The 21974-nt window shown below is 47.7% G+C and overlaps 2 protein-coding genes across 4 annotated transcripts in view; both read right to left on the bottom strand.

Annotated features, from left to right (window-relative positions):
- The window catches only part of LOC141196868 (dynein axonemal heavy chain 12-like), an 18200-nt gene extending 16800 nt beyond the window's left edge, over positions 1-1400 (bottom strand). For 2 of the 3 annotated variants that reach the window (XR_012269258.1, XM_073662603.1), the window contains exons 1-3: positions 1235-1400; positions 721-872; positions 128-269 (exon numbers count right to left, since the gene is read on the bottom strand). Coding sequence is in view for 1 of the 3 variants with exons in the window: in XM_073662603.1 (XP_073518704.1) it covers positions 128-269; positions 721-872; positions 1235-1354 (414 nt within the window). In the remaining 2 variants the exon portion in view is untranslated. The remainder of the gene's footprint in view (positions 1-127; positions 270-720; positions 873-1234) is intronic. The other variant, XR_012269259.1, reaches the window with a different exon arrangement.
- Positions 1361-13996, bottom strand: LOC141196856 (dynein axonemal heavy chain 12-like). Its single transcript, XM_073662599.1, has 8 exons — positions 13887-13996; positions 5837-5946; positions 5557-5737; positions 4871-5011; positions 4275-4358; positions 2623-2811; positions 2413-2532; positions 1361-1423 (listed from the first exon to the last, which is right to left on the bottom strand). The coding sequence occupies exons 2-8, from the start codon at positions 5872-5874 to the stop codon at positions 1361-1363; spliced, it is 816 nt and encodes a 271-aa protein (XP_073518700.1). The 5' UTR covers positions 5875-5946; positions 13887-13996.
- Between the last annotated feature and the right edge of the window lie 7978 nt (positions 13997-21974).

Genomic DNA, 21974 nt, shown 5'->3' with positions numbered 1-21974 from the left:
GTGGGTCTCCTCTCTGGCTCATAGCAGAGGGTCCTAAGTGGCGTATCCCCCCCAATGACATCTATATATCGTAATGAAGCAACCTCTTTCATTTGTCAGAAGGCAGGGTGATAAAAAGAAGACAAACCTGAATCTGATTGGCACTGGTGCGAGCAGAAAAGTTGATGAAGAAGGGAAAGAATTTTTTTTTGTCCAGATTGTTCATCAGTTTGTCTTTGACGTAAATAGATTTCTCTGTCCCCGTCAGTCCCACAAATAAGAGTGGTCTGCTAAAAAAGGAAAGTAGTTTGTAGGACAACCATAAAATCAAACATTTTACAGTGTTGAGAATAAAACTACTAATTTAGGCCCGAATTCAGACGTCCGATAAACACCATCCATGTACGGACCAAGATCTCCGGACCCAAACTCGCCAGCCTCATGGATGTCTATGAGGCTGTCAATTTCAGGTCAGGGGTCCCGCGGCCCGTCCGTCCATCGTGATATGTGTTTCCCGTCCTTAAGTAACTAGCAAACTATTTTCATTTATACAAACTGTATTTAGTACAGACATAAAACAGACAGGTGTGAATGGCGGCCAGTTTTCTGTGTATAGACCAATAGGGTTTCCTAATTCGACTCCACTATCCGAATGGTTTTCCCATACAATAAGTAATTGTGATGGCAAAATGGATAATTGTCAACAAGGTTTCCTAATAAGAGTCATTTTGTTACTCTTACTTGGTGTTTTTGATGCACATATCCATGAGGAAGGTGTATCTGACAGTATCCATAGTTGGCACAATGATATCTTGGATTTTGGTGCTTTTGTCCCACGTGGCTGTGCCTTTAATAAACTCATTCCAGTGAACCCAGCGCCCTCGGCCTTTTAACTTCAAAGAAAAAAAAAGTAGTTACAACTTTGATAAACCATATTCGGACACATTTGATGTAAGGATAAGAGAGCACTGACACATTACATAAGTTTGACATTTAGGTCCTGTTCACACTGCGTTTATGCAGCATGTCTATTACTTTGCCAGAGGATCTGACGGAATCCACTTAGGTCATTGGACTCCATGTCTCCTTCTGAATTCAGTTTTTCGGGGATTCAATCAGAACCTCTGGCAGAGTCATAGATATACGGCATAAACACAGTGTGAACATGTCCTAAGAGACCTAAGATAATAACCCAAAGGCCAAAGTTATAAGTTGCTGAGCATTAGGCTTGATTTCCATGAAGAAATCCCTTTACCTCGTACATGTAGTCATAGACCAGGCCTTTATCGTCCAAAGGACATTCCCATTTCCCCACGGAGGACAGGAAAGGGCTCTGATCGATCTTTCCTGTGACAATTTCTTTGAAAAAAAACATCAAACTTCACTCGGCTGTCGGTGTCACAACAGCCGCCAATGGACCAAACCAGGGAGAAAGCAAAACTGGCTTAAAAGAGAAGAAAAGGGATACAATATACAGCGGGCGAAATAAGTATTGAACACGTCACCAATTTTCTAAGTAAATATATTTCTAAAGGTGCTATTGACATGCAATTCTCAGCAGACGTCAGGAACCTGCCTCTAACAATCACGGATGACGTGGTCGAGCTTCAAAGGAGACCGTGATTTTTGCTATATGCAGCAATGGTGTAGCATTGCTGTATATAGCACAAGCGATCAGACGATCGCAGCTTTAAGTTCCCTAAGGGGGCTAATAAATACAGAGAAAAGTTACAAAAAATGTTTTAAAAAGTATGAAAAAAAACAAAAAAAAAACCCATAAAACTTGAAATGGTTTTTTTCCCCCAGTAAAAACAGAGAAAATACGTTTTACAAAAAATACACATATGTGGTATCGCCGCATTCAGAAAAGTCCAATCTATCAAAATATAAAAATAATTAACCCGATCAGTAAACGGCGTAACGAGAAAAAAAATCAAGAACGACAAAATTATGTTTTTCTGGTTGATGCAGTATCACAAAAAATGCTGTAAGAAGCGATAAAAATGTAATATCTATCGCAATATGGTATCAACAAAAACATTGTCTCGTACCACAAAAAATAAGCTCTCAAACAGCTCCATCGACTAAAAAATGAAAACGTCACGGGTCTCGGAAAATGGTGACACAACCCAAAAAAATGTTTTTTCCCAAACCTCTAATTTTTTTTTTTCACTACCAATCTAATAAAAAAACTGGACATGTTTGGTATCGGTGTAATCGTACTGAGGAGTGAATCATATTGCTAAGTAATTTTACCACACAATGTACACCGTAAAAACAATTCCCAAAAAATAATGTCAGAATTGTGATATTTTCACAATTTCTCTCCACTTGGAATTATTTCCCCGTTTTCCAGGAGCATAGGAAAGCACTGTCTATACCTGCAGATGGATCAGCCACACTGTGTATGGGATCGGCAGATCTTCCACTTACCAGGATCCAGATACGAATGTTCTTATTATTCGGATCCTCTCTCACCACATCAAAAATCAGCATCTCCAATAATGGTGTGAGTGATATTACCACATTGCCATTGCTGGTTGTCACCAGATCCTATGAGGAAAGACATTAGGACACTGAGGGTAAATCTAGACTACAAACTTGCGCAATGCTCCTACAATTGAGAGGACACATGGCGCCCACCTTGCACTGCTTTCGGAGGAATCGAAGGGAAGGTTGGACGAGCCACTTAAAGAGTTCCTCTAGAAGAGCGAGGTGGTCCTTAGTCTTCAGTGCATCGGGAAGGGTGCTGAGCCAGGACCTCACCAGGGGCGCCCAGCCCAGTTGTTGGGGTTCCAGATAAATCATACCGCAGCGGCTAACAGTGGCGGGCTGGAGAGAGAGATATACTAAGTAGGGTTGCCCTAAGACACAAGCCCATCCAGTTATCTAATTATCTCGCTGGGTGGATGAAAAACAGTCTACAAAGTCGTTTCCAAGTGTCCTGACGTTTCCATCATCCATAGATTACATAGACATCCATTTATTTGAGTAGAAGCTATGTAACATTACATTTTCCCTACATTCAGTGCTGGTGTCAGGAACTGGATCCTCACCATTTAGATGATTGTTGTAGTAGCACCAGAATGAAAGGGACTGACAATCCCTTTAATTATAGCGACTAAAGTGAATGTAGAGATGACTGTCAGTAGCGTAACTAGAGTCCGATGGGCCCCCATTGCAACATTTGGACCCCCTGCATGTTGGTCAGATGTATGGGCCCTTATAGTGTTCTAAATCCTATAAGGACATACGTGTTGCACCTCCTACCCCATTATGTAGTAATATCCCCCATATTGGGCTCCTTCCTGGTATATATGTCCCCTGTTCTGGCCCCATCCTGGTATATATATCCCCCATCCTAGTGTACATGTCCCTTATCCTGGGCCCCACCTTGATATATATATCCCCCATCCTGGTATATATGTCCCTTATCCTGGGCCCCACCTTGATACATATATCCCCCATCCTGGTATATTTTTCCCCCATTCTGGTATATATATCCCCCATCCTAGTATATATATCCCCCATCCTGGTATATATATCCCCCATCCTAGTATATATATTCCCCATCCTGGTATATATATATATCCCCATCCTAGTATATATATCCCCCATCCTGGTATATGTCCCCCATTCTGCCGTTGTACTTTAATGCATAGGAAAAAAATAAATGATTCTGCTCTCTTTTCCTCCGCTCCCCCGCTGTGCGCCATCCTCTTCTGAAGCCAGCATCTGACTTCAGAGTGCAAGCTTCGGGAGCATATGATGTCACTGTCATGCACCCTCAGTCACGTGCACGCCGACATCAGCTGCTGGCTTCTGATTAGCCGGCAGCGTGCATTGTCGTGCACAGACCCAACAGGTCTCTGCGCCTCAATACACTTCGTCTGAATGTGCGTTCGGGGGTGCACATGCAGTTGAAGTTTGCGCTGATGTCGGCGGGCCCCTCACCTGCACAGGCCCAGTCGCGACCTCTGCAACCGCGATCATTACACCCCTGATGACTGTGTATGTAGGACTTCCAAATCGGTGAATGGAAGAGTTGCTCGTGCTGCCAAACTCTCCTTTCACAGCGGCACAAGATGGGGCCTCATATTCGAGAAAAGTTAGGGTGGGTGCCAGAGGAGAGACCCTCATCTATCAGACAATTATGGCCATTTTGTGGATATGCTTTAAAAGATGAGAATACCTCTAAAAGTCAACCCTATAACTAAATCTGATTAGTTAGCATTAGATCCCCCGATGTACAAGTATATGGGAACTCCTCTCTTATAGGATGAGTGAAAACCTACCGACGCCTGGGAAAGGTCCATTGTTTCAAAAATCAGACTCATCTGAGGTGACATCTGAATGATCTCCCCACTCATCAAGCAACGCTAAAAATAACAGGACATATTTAAAACAATATTAAATGTTGAACAAATGAATAATAACTTAATCCACGGAGTCTGATCAGTAACCTCATAAAGGATCATTGTAAGCTTTAGTGGAGAAAGTACAATCATTATGTGCACAAATTAATATCTGAAAAAAGTGCAAAAATCTAGTAGCTGATTTATAATTGGAAGATGATCCTGCAATGAATATCTTTTAAAGCGTCTCTCTCCACATACAATACATAAGTCCTCTACTAAAGGCTTATTTCCATCTTCATGAATGGATATTGTCGGATAGTGTTAGGAAATACAAACAGTTTTTGCAATTTACTGCTAATTAAAGATATATAAAGATGCCATAAAATCTAATGTTTTCTATTCTCCATCATGGCTGTAGATATACATGGAGGATAACTTTTTGTATCACTTTTTGTTATGCTACATGGTGATGAAAACAGAAAAGGATATAAATAAAAAAAAAAAAGTTTTCACAAAGTAAAATAGAGAGTTACCTTTTTATTATCATCTAGGACGGTGTTCATACTTTCTATCCCTAGCGTATCAATAGGTCCATCAAAGATAACCCATTTTCTTTCCGGGGTCTCAGATAACGCAAACTCCCGGAAAGTATTAGCGACTATCCCATCGGTCCACTGCAAATGAAGAGAGGCATCAATAAAATTGCTCTTCCCATAAAATCCAGTACAATCCCACAATTGAACGGATTATTAAAGGGAATGCCTGGGATTATGATATTGATGATGCACATGTATTGACTACACGTGGCCCCTATTGAAGTGAACGTGGCGGCACCGGGAGAGACCGCAAGTAAGTGATTTGCATATACGCGGTCACATGCCAACTAGAAGTGCATGACCTCACTCAAAGTAAGTGTATTGAGTGAGGCCAGACACAGTCTATTCAGAATGTGGCTGGAAGTATGCAAATTTATGCTAATTTCTGGCATAAATAATACAATTTGTTGCTTCCATGTCTGATGGGGAAAATAAAACAGTTTCCAATTTTTGTGCAAACAGGGGGTAAGCAATAATAAAATGATTGCCCGGCAATGTATGGCTGGGATCTATGTCTCTGAAGGAACCCCATCTACCATGTCCATAAGCCATAAAAGGGGAGATTTTCCCATTTTCAGCAAAGATATTAGTATTATAAACAATAATTCCAATCATAGACGAACCTCATGTGACACTGGATCAAACTGCCCGAACAGCTGCCCCATGGTGATGGCTTTAGGGTTCACTGTCCGGTAAATCACTTTTTCTTCTTCGCACCCTCGCTCATTCATAAGAGACAGCGTATCAGCGAGGACGTGGAGGACCTTCGTTTTTCCAGAGAACGGCTCTCCAACCAACATAAAACTGCACGGGATAAACAAAACGCAGCATGGTCCATTGTATAAAATGGAAACCGCGAAGAATAAATCCCCCGTCCCATGGACTTCTGTAGTTCCAGCTTACCCGTGTCTGACAATCATCATCTCATACGTCTGGATCATGTCCTCCAGGAAGACCTTCTCGGGCTGGATGTTGTGTCCAGCACAGCTCTCCTGTGCGCATTCAAGGAAATCCTGAGCAAAAGGAAGGTAAAATATTCCATCAGTCTGTTTACAGTGGATCCAATTAGAGGTGGGAGAATACATTTTCAGGACCCAGATCAGTATTCTGTGGCCGCTGGACGGGACCCCTGAGAGCCGCCTCTTAGCTGCCGGCATCCCCGGCTCCTCTTCTGATTATATGGCCTGGTGTACATCATGCTGCAACCATAACATCATGCCAGGCCGGCTAATCTGAAGAAGAGCCGGGGGGCAGGAAGAAATAAGGTGGCTCTCAGGGGTCTCATTCAGTGCCCACTACTGACCTGATGTCACACACAGTGTAGGAAAGACAAAGTGCGACACAAAGGGATGAGGGGAAGGGAGCCCCGACACTAGGGAAAGGGGGAAATGGAGACCTCCTAGGCTGATCTGCAATCACCCTGTCTCCCCTACCGACTCTATATTGGTTCCTCACCAATTGCCGTACAGGAACCTATCCCTGTATTTCCTTAGCGTTTGGCCCTGGATAGGGAAGGGGGGGGGGTGAGCACTAGTCGATCCCCACTGACAACTAAAGACAGCAAGGGGAGACAGACACGGGGGAAGTAGCTTAGCTTGAGTCGACTTCAGAGAGATGGCACACACATCCTCTTAGCACCAGAGAGGAAGTAAGAACTGTACTTGCTCCAAGCCTTCACAAGGGGTCATGTGAATATCACTGGCACCTCTGTGTAGCAACCAGGAAGTATTTAAACACCCAGGCCTGATTGTCAATTAGAGCAGGAGGGAGGTAGCCGCTGGGTCCTACAGTGAGACCGCTAAGAAGATGTCTGTAATGCCAAACGAAGGGATCTCCTGCAACCAACTGCAGGGCGACTGTCACATCTGACGCACCCATGACACCTGGCCATTGGATCAGTCTCCTGCAAATTGATTCATTCATCTAAAAAAAAATGTCTCCATAATCTACAACTAAACTAGCGATAAATCACTCACAGATGTTTCAACCATTTTTTTTTCTACATCAGATCATCTTGCATTGGAGGTATAAGTGAGCCCCCTTACCGCTGGTGCCCCTGTGCAGCTGCCCAGGTTGCACTAATGGGACCGGACGATGAGTGACAAGGTCATGTAACCCAATTCCAAAGCAGTGGATCAGGATCGGGTGATTTCAATGGGATTGGTCTACCATCTACTGTGTATGGGGGCCTCATGACAGATTATGTTGGGGGACATAAAAATCGGCCGGTTGGAATATAATCACCCGATCCTTACTTTCTGACCGTGAAATTAGCAGCTGCCATAAGATTCTGGCAGCGACTCTGTCATAGAGAAAACAGGAGCGAGCATTCCTGAATATGGGGGAGCCGGGAAAGACGGAAGGAAGGAAGGAAGGGAGACACAGATCCATTACTAGTGGGTTGGCGGAGCCCCACAGGGATAGTTCACCTCAGATTTATAAAAAAGTGACGACCGGCCCCTCCAACTTAAGCTCCTCCTACTCCCATGTTCTCCAGTCCGTACACAAGCTAAGGAAGAGCAGACAACACCAGCAGAACAGTACAACCCATTCTGAAAAATTCAGAAATGTGAGAAAACAGGTTATGCAAATAACAGCAAAAAAACACACAGTCCTAGGTACAACTCACTGGACCTGACAACTGCGATGAGCTGGCGATGCTGGAAAAGAGCCCTAGTGCGCCAACCCCAGACCAGATGACCGCCATCAGGAAAGGGTCGCGCCGCATCTAGAAACAAAAAAATACTTCTGCCATGGGAGGGTGCTGTGTCTCCCTTCCTTCCTTCGCTGAAAAGGATTTTACAGGTAAGTTCTTACCAAAATCCGTCTTTCAGCAGCAGAAGGGAAGGAAGGGAGACACAGATCCATTACTAGTGGGACGTCCCAAAGCAGTCCAAAATTCTAGGGTGGGAAATAGTGGCAGAATCTCCAACACCCCAACAACTTAGGTAAGTGCGCAACCAGCGCCGAATAAAAAATAAAATAAAATAAAGAGGTAACTTAAACCACCGCCGCCTGCAGGACCCTGCGTCCCAAGGCCGCATCGGCGGAAGCACTCACGTCCACTTTATAAAATTTAGTAAAGGTGTGAACGGAGCGCCAGGTAGCCGCCCGGCAGAGCTGCGCTGCCAAGGTCCCCTGACGAAAAGCCCATGACGAACCAACAGCCCTCGTGGAATGAGCTCGAACTTTAACCGGACAAGGCTCGCCCTTGAGCCGGTACGCTTCCAGGATAGCCGAACGTATCCACCGAGCTATAGTGTCCTTGGAAGCACGCTGACCACGTCGACGACCAGCAGGAATCACAAAAAGAGAGTCCAATTTCCGAAAACCTTGCATGATTGTAAGATAGAACTTCAATGCCCGCACCAAATCCAACGAGTGCAAGGCCCACTCCTTTGGACTCTTCGGCTTCAGACAGAGAGAAGGTAACACGATGTCCTGATTGACGTGGAAATGCGACACCACTTTAGGTAAAAAATCTCCACGGGTACGAAGCACCACACGATCCGGAAGAAATTCCAGAAAAGGTGGCGAGCAAGACAGTGCCGCCAACTCCGAAACCCTTCTCAAAGAGGTGACCGCTACCAGGAAGGCCACCTTCCAAGAAAGCAAGTAAAGCGTAGCTGAATCCATACGCTCAAAAGGCTCATGCTGAAGAGCTTCCAGGAATAGATTAAGCCGCCAAGGAGCCACAACCGCCTCCCGAGGCGGAAACTGACGAGCAACCCCATGAAAAAAAGAACGCACGTCCCTACGTGAAGCAATAGCCCTTCGAAAAAGCGCGGATAGTGCAGATACCTGACCTCGTAAGGTACCAACTGCTAGACCCTTGGCCAAACCATATTGCAGAAAAGCCAAGAAGTTGGGGATGGAAAAAACCCTCGGGTTCCTTGACGATCCAGAACACCAAGAATAAAAAGACTCCCAAGTTCTGTGATAAATCCTAGTCGTGGCTGGACCTCTGGCAGAAATAACCTCGGACGAAAAACCACGACGGTTCAAGATCTCGGTCTCAAGTGCCACGCCGTCAAACAAAGTGACTTCAGGTCCGGATGACGAATGGGCTCTTGGATTAACAGGTCCGGGCGAAGAGGCAGTGGAAACGGAGGCGCCGCCAGAAGAGACACCAGCGTCGAACACCACGTCCTCCGTGGCCAATCCGGCGCTACCAAAATTGCTGATACTCTTTCCAGTTTGATCCGCCAAATCACCAAAGGAAGTAAGGATACTGGCGGAAACACATAGATCAGCTCGAACTGGTCCCACGGGGCCACTAGAGCATCTACCGCCACAGCCTCCGGGTCCCTGTACCTGGACATGAATGTCGGAACCCTGGCGTTCAGCCTGGATGCCATCAAATCCACCTGAGGAGTCCCCCACCGGGAGCACAGCAGTGCAAACACTTCCGGATGAAGACTCCATTCTCCGGGATCCACCTGCTTGCGACTGAGGAAGTCCGCCGAGATATTCAGCACACCTGGGATATGAATCGCGGAGATGGCTGGAACCCTGGACTCGGCCCAAACCAGGATCCGAGAGACCTCCATCATGAGTCTGGAACTCCTCGTCCCGCCCTGATGGTTGATATACGCGACAGCCGTCGCATTGTCCGACTGAATCCGGACCGGCAGACCGCTCAAAAGGACCGTCCAATGTCGGAGGCAGAGAAAAATTGCTCTCAACTCATGTTGATCGGTAGAGACGACTCCTCTGACGACCAGACCCCCTGAACCCAGAGGTCGTTCCAAACCCCCCCCCAGCCAGTCAGGCTGGCATCGGTGGAAATCACCGACCACCTTGGGAGAAGAAAGGATTTCCCCAGGGATAGAGTTTCCGGACGTAACCACCATCCAAGAGACTCTCGCACCCTGCGGGAGATAAAGACCGAGCGATCCAGTGAAGTCGGCGATCGATCCCAACTGGTCAGAATAAGATTTTGGAGATCCCGGGAATGAAATTGTGCAAACGGTACGGCTTCCATTGTCGCCACCATCAGACCCAGAAGGCGCATGCATTCCCGAAGGGACATTGCCATCGCCGACCTCATAGCCTGGACATGGCGACGAAGGTTCGTTTGTTTGTCCGGAGGCAGGGACACCACTGCCCGTACTGTGTCGAAATGCATCCCCAAGAACAGGATTGACCGCGTCGGTTTTAATGACGACTTCTTCCAATTGACCAGCCACCCGAAGTCCTCCAGGTGCTGGAGGGAGAGATCGCGAGCAGTCATCGCCTCCTCCGCTGTGGGCGACACAATCAACAGGTCGTCCAGGTTGGGTAGAATCATAACTCCTTGTTTTCGAAGAAGCGCCATGAGTGGCGCCAGAATCTTTGTAAAAACCCTGGGTGCCGAGGCCAACCCGAATGGTAGGGCCACAAACTGGTAATGGGCCTGACCTATGGCGAAACGCAGGAAACGCTGGTGAGCTCTGCCGATAGGGACATGCAAATAGGTGTCGCGGATGTCGATCGACACCAAGAAATCGTACTGCGACAGGGCCGCTACGACAGAGCGGAGAGACTCCATGCGGAATTTCCGGGTCCGGACATGCAGATTCAAATCTTTGAGATCCAGAATGGGGCGAAACTTGTCCTCCTTTTTGGTGACCACAAAAAGGTTGGAGTAAAACCCCCTTCCCCGGTCCTCTGGCGGAACCGGGACCACCACACCCTGCTGCAGAAGAGTGTCTACCTCCCGCAGCAGTGCTGCAGCCAGCTTGGGCTCGGACGGGGTGCGTGACTGACGAAACCTGTCCGGGGGACGAGAGTGAAACTCTATGAAATAGCCTGCCAACATAACTCGCGTCACCCAGGCGTCCGAAATGTGGGACGCCCAAATCGACCCGAATTGTAGCAGACGACCTACCACCCGAGAGCCCTCGAGCGGAATCCTGGCGTCAGTCCGCCTTAGCGGGCTTCTTGTCAACCTCCCGTTTGTCCTGACGGAAATGTTGCTTCCAGGAAATACGGGATTTCTGGGTGGACTTCTTACCGGAAGCCGAGGGACGACCCGATCCCCAAGAAGGCTGACCGAACCGCCCCCTGGTCCGAAAGGACCGACGACCACCACTGGCACTTGACCTGCCAGACGTGGAAGCCGCCGCCTTCCGCTGAGGCAAGGCAGCATCCTTAGCCTTGGCCTTAGCAATCAGCTCCGTGAGGTCCGAACCAAAAAGATGACCGCCTTTGTACGCTAGACTAAGCAAACCTTGTTTGGATACTGCGTCTCCAGTCCACTGTTTATGCCACAGTGCTCTCCTGACTGTGACGGCCGAAGATTGAGACCTGGACAGAATGGAAGTAGTATCCAGTACTGCGTCCCTGCCATAATGTGTCGCCTCTTCCAACAGCTGGAAAAGCCTTTCCACTTCCGACAGCGGAGTTCCATCCTGCCATGCCGTCCGCAGCTGGTCCAACCACCGCAGAGAAGCCTCACCGGCCCACATGGCCCCCAAGACTACACGGAATCCATGACCCGCGGCCTCGTAGATGGACTTCGCCGCTAACTCCGTTCTTCTGTCCAGAGGCTCCTGAAGACTGGCCTTCCCTTTAACAGGAAGCAAGGAAGATTTGCTAAGCTGAGACAGAGGAAGGTCCACTTCAGGGGAGGGAACCCAATTAGCGATCGTCTCCGTGGCGCAGGGATACAAGGCATAAAAAAAACGCATCCCCTGGAAGCATTTATCCGGACACCGGCGTTCTTTCTCCACTGCCTCGTTAAGTTCATCATGCGCCGGTAATGTTGAACGAGCCCGACGCGACTCCTGATACAGCCGGGCCGACTTGCCAGGCTTTGTCAGCTCTTCAGACAGCTGTAACGCTTCCCGCATGGCTCCAATAAGAGCATCCACGCGGCCCGAAAGCGAAGCAGGACGACTCTGCCGATCCTCATCCTCAGAATCGGAGATTTCACCAACCGAGCTTGTTGGTGAATCTGGAGCCTCCGATGCACCGCACGGAGGAGACAGCGCCACCCTCTGGCGCTTCTTGCCTCGTGGTGTCGGTTGCGACTTAGCTGACACCCAATGACCCAGGAGGTTAGAAAGACTGTCAATGGAGCGGGTGAGAGCCTCCACTTTAACATCACTAAGGGTCGAACTTGACGCCGTCGAAGACCTGGGTGTATCAGAAATGCGAGACCGATCCTGAAACGGATCGGGAGAGAGGTCCGCGCCCCCTGGTCCCTGATCCGTCATGCCTCCCACATCAGATGCCAGCATGTTAGAATGAGTATGGTAACCTAGGGTGTGCGAAAATAGCTAACACAGCCTGCTTCCACAAAAAAAAAATTCCCCCCTTTTTTTTTTTTTTTAACTTTTAAGGCACTGAAGGGTTAAAACTCTCCTCTAGAGAGAGTTACCCCAGCCCTGCAGAGCAAAAGTTAACCTAACAAACTGGGGAGAAGCGCCCTCTGAAACAGAAGTGTGCACCCCCAGAAAGAGTTAACAGCCCTGTTGAGCAGACCCCTTCAGAAGGGGTTAATGCTGCTGACACGCTAAATACCTCACTGCCTTAAGAGGTCAGAGAAGTGAGAGTGTCCAGAAAAGCGGTAGCGGCAAATAGCACCTTGCCTGCCTTAGCAGGTCAGCCAAGGTGCTCTGCAATGGAAAGAACAAAAAGGGAGCCTCTGCCTACAGGCAGAAAAGACTCACCAGTGCCGCGGTGACTGCTCCTTCTGAGCTGTGAGGGCGGTGAACGGGGAGCAGAGAGCCGGAGGTGCACGTGGAGGGAAGCCGGAAGGAGGGAGAGGGGCGGAGAGCTCAGCGCGCGCTAAGCCAGGAGCTTCCCGTCAGAACTACAATGACAGGAAGCCGAACGACGCGAAGCCCGGCCCCCCGAGCTCACTCACAGAGCCCGCGCTCAGAGAGAAAGCGCGCGCTCTCCTGAAGGCTTCCTGCCTAAAAGTGACGGCAGGAAGCCAAGATAATAAAGCCACGCCCCCCGTTCCAACGGAGCCGTGCTCCTCCGTCCCTGCTCCCCAGCCCCCAGGGTCAGAGAATGCAGCGGTGATCCTCATACACCGTCTGCAAATACAGAAAAGCAGAAAATCACCACATGAAATAACGGCGGCGGCCGCACTCATACACAGAGCACTTACCCCGCTGTGCGCCACAGGGACCCCCAGGGATGTGTGGTGCTGTGACCCCACAGGCAGTGTGCGTCTCTGCCAGGAAGCGCCCTATGTACCCCGGGGCCGGCAGGTTACTGCGGGGACCTCCTTAAGGGGTACGCAGGTCTGCCAGGGGAGGGCAGGGGTCCCGGCAGCGCCGAGACCCCCTGAGACCTCTAGACCACGGGGGGTCCAGGTCTCCTTTGGTAAAAATAAAAAATCTTCTGAGGAGCTGCAAAGGCAGCGACTATCCTCTGCGACCTCAAATTTCAGACTGGAGAACATGGGAGTAGGAGGAGCTTAAGTTGGAGGGGCCGGTCGTCACTTTTTATAAATCTGAGGTGATCTATCCCTGTGGGGCTCCGCCAACCCACTAGTAATGGATCTGTGTCTCCCTTCCTTCCCTTCTGCTGCTGAAAGATAACTGTCATCCAAATGATAGCTGGCCAGCTATATAGGAGCTATCACTTGCCATTAATATGCAATTTTATTACCTGGTGTAAATGCCGCTGTTCTCCTGAATCCGGTGCGGTTTTTCTTTTGCTCCTGCGCCTCTCCATTCCTGAGATATAGCCTCTTTATAGAAATCTAGTTCATAATTTTTAATAGCCAAGTGGGCGTGGTCATCAAGTCCTCTCTGTGGGAGTCTTCAGGAAGGCCTTGCCCAGTTGGCTTAAAGGGCTAGAGGAGAGTGACAGATGTCAGGAACGGAGAGGGGCAGGAAGAAAAGGAAAACAATGCCGGAGTCAGGAGAACAGCGGCATTTACATATTTATGGCGAGGGACAAGTCCTCTTTAAGGCTTGGAAAACCCCTTTAAGACACTATTATATTTTAATACCTTATAGTCGGCTTCCGGAAGTTGAATGCCAGGGAACAGGTCACTGGTAATCCCATTGAACAGAGGAATATCATGAGACAAAAATTTGGGTTCGTTTACATCCTTAATTGACGGCAAGAGCTAAATAGAATGAAAAAGGATTAAATGATAAAATAATTCATATACAATATGACATGAAACAATATTAAAAGTGAAGAACCCCATTACAAAGGAGCAGTCAGTTCTTGTGGTATGTCTGTATTAGTAAAGAATAGTATTCTCCAAAAAATAAGTATGAAACCTCTTTTCCTAAAACTCTACATTGTATCGTCCCTCTGTTATACCTCCTGGAAATGTATGTGTAAATGACATATAATGTATATATAATCTATATAGGGGACAACCCTATACAATCTGACTGTGCCCAAACAGTGGTGACATTGTCAGACTGTGTAGGGGACTCGTTATTGACAGATTTCAATTAATTCCTACATTTCCAGGAATGATAAAAGAGGAATGGAACGCTGCTGAGTTGCAGTAAATTATGCTGCAGAATTGTTTCTCCATAGGGAATAGATGTGGCCTCTGTGTTGCACTGTTAATTGCCGGCTGCAGAATGAGTTAAGTGAGATACTGTCAGTGAACTCGTTTTTGCTGGCTGACGGGGAGTTTGTAAATGTTTTATCTGTCTTTTTCTGAGCTCCTCTCAGTTTATTTATGACCACAGACCTTATCAAAATTGAATGTGCAGGGAATCAAAAAGCCGGTGAAAGCCAAGCGATGCAAAATTTTTAATAAAAAACAATTGTTAAGATGATTTTTAGCCTAAAATACATGCGTTTAAGTTAAAAATCAAACTGTCCCATAAGATGAACAAGCTACGTGTTTAACAACTATAGTTTTGACACTTTTGCACAGATGAGATCTAACAAGCCAGGAACAGTAATGTGCAGACATTATTTGCAAGTCTCTGTCTGCTATTATAAAATCAGACAGCTGTAATTTTTGTGATCCAAATGCTTCTCGGTAAGATGGTAATGCTATCCTATACGAGATGTAAAGCGACCAACAGTTCAGAACTTACAAGAATCTCTTCATTTTCATGGGGGAATTTCAGCTTCTGATTGCCAGCAGCGGTCAGCACAGCCTTTACTGCACGCATCCCATAATCATAATGGAACTGGGACGAGAGCGGCTCCGAGCACAGCCGGGAAGTCATTACCATCTTCACCGAGAGAGGTTTAGCGTGCAGAAAAGCGTAAGAATAAAGGCCGATCTCCGCAATCAGAGCATAGTTGGGGACCATCATTGCTACAGTCCGGAAAAGAACCAGAAATGCGCAAACCAGATGGGTCAGTCAACAAATTAAACTAAATTACTGTAAACTAGGCAGAGAGCCGGGGAACCCATTCTGTCCATTTACACTATCCTCCACCCCAGACCTAAAAGTGATGTGTCTATTCCACATCAGAGGAAAGTCAGTCAAAGTGTGGTTAAAGGGGTATTCCCATCTCCAAGATCCAGTCCCAATATGTAATAGGGGTAATAATAATAATGTTTGCAAATATCTCCAATTAGAAATGTAGTATAGTTCTTCTGATTAGCTATGTTGCTTACCCCCATGTGCAGGACATTGCAGTAGCTTAGGTTTCCATGGTTGCGACCACTCATAGTAACAGTTAGTTACTTGCTAGTGGTCGTAACCATGGATACCTAAGCTACTGCTATGTCCTGCACATGGGGTAAGCGACATAGCTAATCAGAAGAACTATACTACATTTCCAATTGGAGGTATTTGCTATTAATATTATTATTACACCTATTACATATTGGGATAGAATCTTGGAGATGGGAATACTCCTTTAACACTTTCCAAATCTCTCTCCACACCTCTACTGTGTCCATTTTGGAAAATAGGAGAATGGGACATCAATATTAAGGAGCTTGCAGAAATGAGGGCATCAGGTGTGGTGATTATACATAGGAAATGTGCAATCTCATATAGGTTTGGGGGAGAATAATCCCTTTGATGAAATCTTATGTTTCTTTTGTAAACCTAGCATTTACTTGAAAGTTTGTGAACCCCTCAAAAATTTCTGTATTACTGCATAAATTTGACTTAAAGCTACATCAGTCTGTGAGGTCACAAAGTAACTCAAGGTAACCGCTAAGCAACTAAAGGCCTCTCCTCACATTAGCTAATGTAATTGTTCATGAGTCCACCATCAGAAAGACAATGAACAACAATGGCGAGCATGGCAGGATTGCAAGGAGAAAGGCAATGCGATTTAAAATGTCACTGCTAAAACTCACCTGGGCACATCAATAGCTAACTGGAATAATGCTTTGTGGAAGGATGAGGCCAAGATAGAGATTTTAAGTGAGAAGCTATATGTTTGCAGAAAGAAAATACTGCATTACAGCATAAGAACCTCCTATCATCTATGAAACACAAAGATGGTAATCGTAACCTGCTTTGGGCCTGTTTTGCTGCACTTGGCCAAGGACGGCTGCCATCATTGATGGAACAATGAATTCTAAAATCTATCAGCAAATGCTAAAGGAAAATATCAGGATATCAGTTCATGTACTGAATCTCAAGAAAACGTGGGTCATGCAGCAAGACAATGGCCCAAAGACACAAGTCGCTCTACAAAAGAATGGTTGAATAAACATAAAGCTTTGGAATGGCCGAGTCATAGTCCTGAGCTTAATCCTATAGAAATGTTGTGGAAGGACCCGATGCAAGGCACTGGGACTCTTTACCTTGAGGTTATTCGGCAGCTCAGAACGTCCCGCGTAGCCAGGATTCATGGTAATGGCTAAGAAGCAATTTGGGTTAAGCTTCAGCTCTGTTCCTTCGAAGTTGAACATGTCCATCTTCGTCTGGATGGCTCTCTGGATGCGGAGAATCTGTTGGGCCACCACGGACAACACCTCCAGCTCAATACGGTTAAACTCATCAAAACACACCCATGTTCCCGATGATGCCAGCCCTTTGAAAAACTAAAAAAAAGTATATACAGTACAGACCAAAAGTTTGGACACACCTTCTCATTTAAAGATTTTCTGCATTTACATGACTATGAAAATTGTACATTCACACTGAAGGCATCAAATTATTAATTAACACATGTGGAATTATATACTTAACAAAAAAGTGTGAAACAACTGAAAATATGTCTTATATTCTAGGTTCTTCAAAGTAGCCACCTTTTGCTTTGATGACTGCTTTGCACACTCTTGGCATTCTCTTGATGAGCTTCAAGAGGTAGTCACCGGAAATGGTCTTCCAACAATCTTGAAGGAGTTCCCAGAGATGCTTAGCACTTGTTGGCCCTTTTGCCTTCACTCTGCGGTTCAGCTCAACCCAAACCATCTCTATTGGGTTCAGGTCTGGTGACTGCAGTGCAGGTCATCTGGCGTAGCCCCCCATCACTCTCCCTCTTGGTCAAATAGCCCTTACACAGCCTGGAGGTGTGTTTGGGGTCATTGTCCCGTTGAAAAATAAATAGCATGCTGCTGCAAGATGCTGTGGTAGCCATGCTGGTTCAGTATGCCTTCAATTTTGAATAAATCCCAAACAGTGTCACCAGCAAAGCACCCCCACACCATCACACCTCCTCCTCCATGCTTCACGGTGGGAACCAGGCATGTAGAGTCCATCCGTTCACTTTTTCTGCGTCGCACAAAGACACGGTGGCTGGAACCAAAGATCTCAAATTTGGACTCATCAGACCAAAGCACAATTTTCCACTGGTCTAATGTCCATTCCTTGTGTTCTTTAGCCCAAACAACTCTCTTCTGCTTGTTTCCTAGCAGCTATTTTACCATGAAGGCCTGCTGCACAAAGTCGCCTCTTAACAGTCGTTTAAGAGATGTGTCTGCTGCTAGAACTCTGTGTGGCATTGACCTGGTCTCTAATCTGAGCTGCTGTTAACCTGCGATTTCTGAGGCTGGTGACTCGGATAAACTTATCCTCAGAAGCAGAGGTGACTCTTGGTCTTCCTTTCTTGGGGCTGTCCTCATGTGAGCCAGTTTCTTAGTAGCGCTTGATGGTTTTTGCAACTGCACTTGGGGACACTTTCAAAGTTTTCCCAATTTTTCGCACTGACTGACCTTCATTTCTTAAAGTAATGATGGCCACTCGTTTTTCTTTACTTAGCTGCTTATTTCTTGCCATAATACAAATTCTAACAGTCTATTCAATAGGACTATCAGCTGTGTATCCACCATACTTCTGCACAACGCAACTGATGGTCCCAACACCATTTATAAGGCAAGAAATCCCACTTATTAAACCTGACAGGGCACACCTGTGAAGTGAAAACCATTTCCGGTGACTACCTCTTGAAGCTCATCAAGAGAATGCCAAGAGTGTGCAAAGCAGTCATCAAAGCAAAAGGTAGCTACTTTGAAGAACCTAGAATATAAGACATATTTTCTGTTATTTCACACGTTTTTGTTAAGTATATAATTCCACATGTGTTAATTCATAGTTTTGATGCTTTCAGTGTGAATGTACAATTTTCATAGTCATGAAAATACAGGAAAATCTTTAAATGAGAATGTGTGTCCAAACTTTTGGTCTGTACTATATAATCAAAAGATGTCAGCAGAACATCGGATGGAGTCAGTTTATTATCTGCAATGGAGCAGCTTAACATTGTATGTACCTTTGACATTGCTATGTAGTCCAAACCATCAGAGCAGTTAAAGACCACACACTGCACGGCCAGCGCCTTGGCCAAATCTTTGGTGGTCTCAGTTTTTCCTGTGCCGGCCGGACCTTCTGGAGCTCCACCAAGATTTAGATAAAAAGCACCGATCTACCAATGAAACATGAAAGAACTGGTATGAAATATCAATAATAATTGCTAATAAGTTTCATGCATCATACAAAAGTCAAAAACATTTCTGAGCATAACCCATCACATCATAGCAGAGTCCGCTAGCATCGGTCAGTGAGCGGAGTGATGACCAGGCGTGGGGAGCTGCCCAGGTACTCATAGGCGGACTTCACATTGCAGTTGATGATTCGCACTCTCGCATTCTCATTCTCCCAGTAATAGCGGAGTTGGGCAAGCCACCGGAAGTCTGTTCATGAGAAACTCCTGAGGAATGTAGGAAAAGATAGTCAACCTCTAAGACACTGCAGAATCACAAGGGAGAGTTTCTAAAGGGAAGGCAAATACACATACATTATAGGACAAAACTCCTAGTCACCGAATTCTGCTTTTTTCATTTAGTCCCATTGCCCACGGTGTATAACATCCGGACTCTCAGCCCCCAGTTTATAAAATCCGGCCTCTCGCCTCCCCCGGTGTATAACATCCACCCCTCGCCCCTAGTTTAGTATAACATCTCTCCCCTCGCCCCCCCTCCAGTGTATAAAATCCATCCCCTCAACCCCACTGTATAACATCCAACCCCAAGCGCTCCATTGCATAACATCTGGCCCCCAGGGTATAACATCCGGCCCCCAGCCCCGGTGTATAACATCTGTCCCCTCGCTCCCTCCCCCTGGTGTATAACATCCGGCCTCTCGCCCCCCCGGTATATAATATCCGTCCCCTTGCTCCTCAGTGTATAACATCCAGCCCTCGGACTTGTATAACATCTAGCCCCTCGTACCCCTAGGGTATAACATCTGGCCCCTCGGCCTTGTATAACATTAAGACTCTCGCCCCCCACCAGTGTATAACATCAATCCCCACGCCCCCCGGTGTATAACATCCGCCCTCCCATGCGGTGTGCTGTTACTAACATATGACAGAATGGCTGGTGGTGCAGAGCCCTCTGATACCAGCGCGGTCCTGTAATAGGAGCCACCGGGGTAACAAGTCTGGATATTACATTTCTTCCCTCCTAAATCTTCCCCCATCACATGTGAGTGATATTATTAAGGAGTGGAAGGAACTGCAGCAACTCAGGAGACCCCAGAACATTACAGAGCGGGGTCACTGAGTGCTGAGGAGCAGAGGGCAGAACGCTCTCCTGACTCCATAACTGCAGAGTCCAGATCTACTTTGGTAACAACATCACCACAAACACTGCGCCCCCGCCTGGAGCTTTATGGACGAGCAGCTGCATGCAGCCTTACATCACCAAGCACGATGCCGAGCGTCGGATGGAGTGGTGTGAAGCCGCCACCACAGGACTCTGGAGGAGACCTGTTCTGTGCAGTGACGGATCACACTTCTCTATCTGGCATCTGATGGACGAGTCTGGATTTGGTGAATGCCAGGAGAACGTTACCCTATTAACTGCATTGTGCCCGCTGGGCAGTTTGGTGGTGGAGGTATGGCCTTGTTTTTAGGGGGTGGTCTAGGCCCCTTAGTTCCAGTGAAAAGATATCTTAATGCTTCAGCACAAGACATTTTGTTATGCACACGCCCGGGCTGAGCGGCGTGTGCGTGTGATTGTAGTGATTCCACTGGACCATGAACCGGAGAGTGCCTGGAGGGGCGTGACTAAGTATCTGGCCGATCCGACCAAGATGGCACGACGGCATACGACGCCAGTGCACCAGGGAGAAACCGGGCAGAGGGACCAGGTGCTACTCCAGGTCAAACTCCGGACACGGGGGTTGACCCACACAGGGATTACTGGATCAGGCTGGTTAGGCTGGCGCACAGACTGGAGGGTATAGGCAGGCACGACTGGTATGCAGGCAGGCGGGTAAAGGCAAGTGCAGCTAGAGTGCAGACAGGGAGGCACTAGCAGGTAGGAACACAGGCGGGATAGGACCCAGTACACACTGGGACTCAGGAACAATACAGGTAGAGGGGTACAGGCAAGCACAGCTAGAGTGCAGACAGGGAGGCACTAGCAGGTAGGAACACAGGCGGGATAGGACCCAGTACACACTGGGACTCAGGAACAGGCAGGTTAGGCTGGCACAGACTGGTGGATATAAGCAAACACGGCAGGTATGCAGATGGGTGGATACAGGCGAGTATGCAGGCAGGGAGGTACTGGCCGAAAGGACGGGCTGGAGCACAGAAAGGTTAAGACCCAGTACAGACTGGGTCACAGAACCGCAGATGCGGTAGACAACCACAGCAGAGAGGGAACGCCCGAAGCGGTGGGCAAGAACAGAGCAGGACAGGGCTGCAGGAGGAGCGAGCACAAGCAGGGCAGGACAGGACTGCCGGAGCAGCGGGCACAAGCAGGGCAGGACAGGACTGCCGGAGCAGCGGGCAGAAGCAGGGCAGGACAGGACTGCCGGAGCAGCGGGCAGAAGCAGGGCAGGACAGGACTGCCGGAGCAGCGGGCAGAAGCAGGGCAGGACAGGACTGCCGGAGCAGCGGGCAGAAGCAGAGCAGGCTAGAACCGCCGGAGCGGTAAGCAAAGGGGTCAGAGCAGACTAGAACCGCCGGAGCGGTGAGCAAGGAGTCAGAGCAGGCTAGAACCGCCGGAGCAGTGAGCAAAGGAGTCAGAGCAGGCTAGAACCGCCGGAGCGGTGAGCAAAGGAGTCAGAGCAGGCTAGGCTGAGTAGGGGGGACAGGGCTCTGTACACACGGAACAGACAGGAAGGGAAAGGCAGAGCCAGACACCCACAGGGTACTTGCAGTGAAGTAGCGAGTGGACCACAAACTCACAAACGGGAGTACAGAGACAACAAGCAGGAGTTAGGTACGAGTTCAGACTCTGCAGAAAAAGGAAGGGAACGGACATAGAGGCAAAACAGGTAAAGGATAGGAGAGAGTTCAGACTGGAACTGAGTGTACGGAGGAGACCGACACTGCAGCGGGATACAGGAGCGGGTCTGGGAATACGACCCCCAGAGAGGCAGGACGAACAGGCAAGGAGCGTGTTCAGACAGGACAGACAAGATACAGGAACAGGTCTAGGTAATCGGCCCCTAGAAGGCAGGAGGAACAGGCTAGGAGCGTGTTCAGACAGGTCAGACAAGATACAGGAACAGGTCTAGGTAATCGGCCCCTAGAAGGCAGGAGGAACAGGCTAGGAGCGTGTTCAGACAGGCCTGGAAATACAGCCTCCAGGATAGGCAGACAAGAGAACACAGAACGGGACCTGGCACCTTCAGAGTGCAAGCACACACTGAAAGAAACACTATGCTCAGGCAGGGATAGATGGGCGCAG

This window comes from Phyllobates terribilis, unplaced genomic scaffold, assembly GCF_046119375.1.
Source record: "Phyllobates terribilis strain yellow unplaced genomic scaffold, ASM4611937v1 Scaffold_76__1_contigs__length_6945272, whole genome shotgun sequence".
Classification (NCBI taxonomy): Eukaryota; Metazoa; Chordata; class Amphibia; order Anura; family Dendrobatidae; genus Phyllobates; species Phyllobates terribilis.
This window is presented reverse-complemented; position numbering and strand designations above follow the sequence as displayed.

Coding starts and splice junctions, on each gene's coding strand:
- LOC141196856 (XM_073662599.1), bottom strand. CDS start 5,874: ATGATCCAGACGTATGAGATGATGATTGTCAGACACGG. Junction 4,359..4,870: donor TCCTAGATGATAATAAAAAG/GTAACTCTCTAT, acceptor TGTTATTTTTAG/CGTTGCTTGATGAGTGGGGA. Junction 2,533..2,622: donor TCCTCCGAAAGCAGTGCAAG/GTGGGCGCCATG, acceptor CTTTCCTCATAG/GATCTGGTGACAACCAGCAA.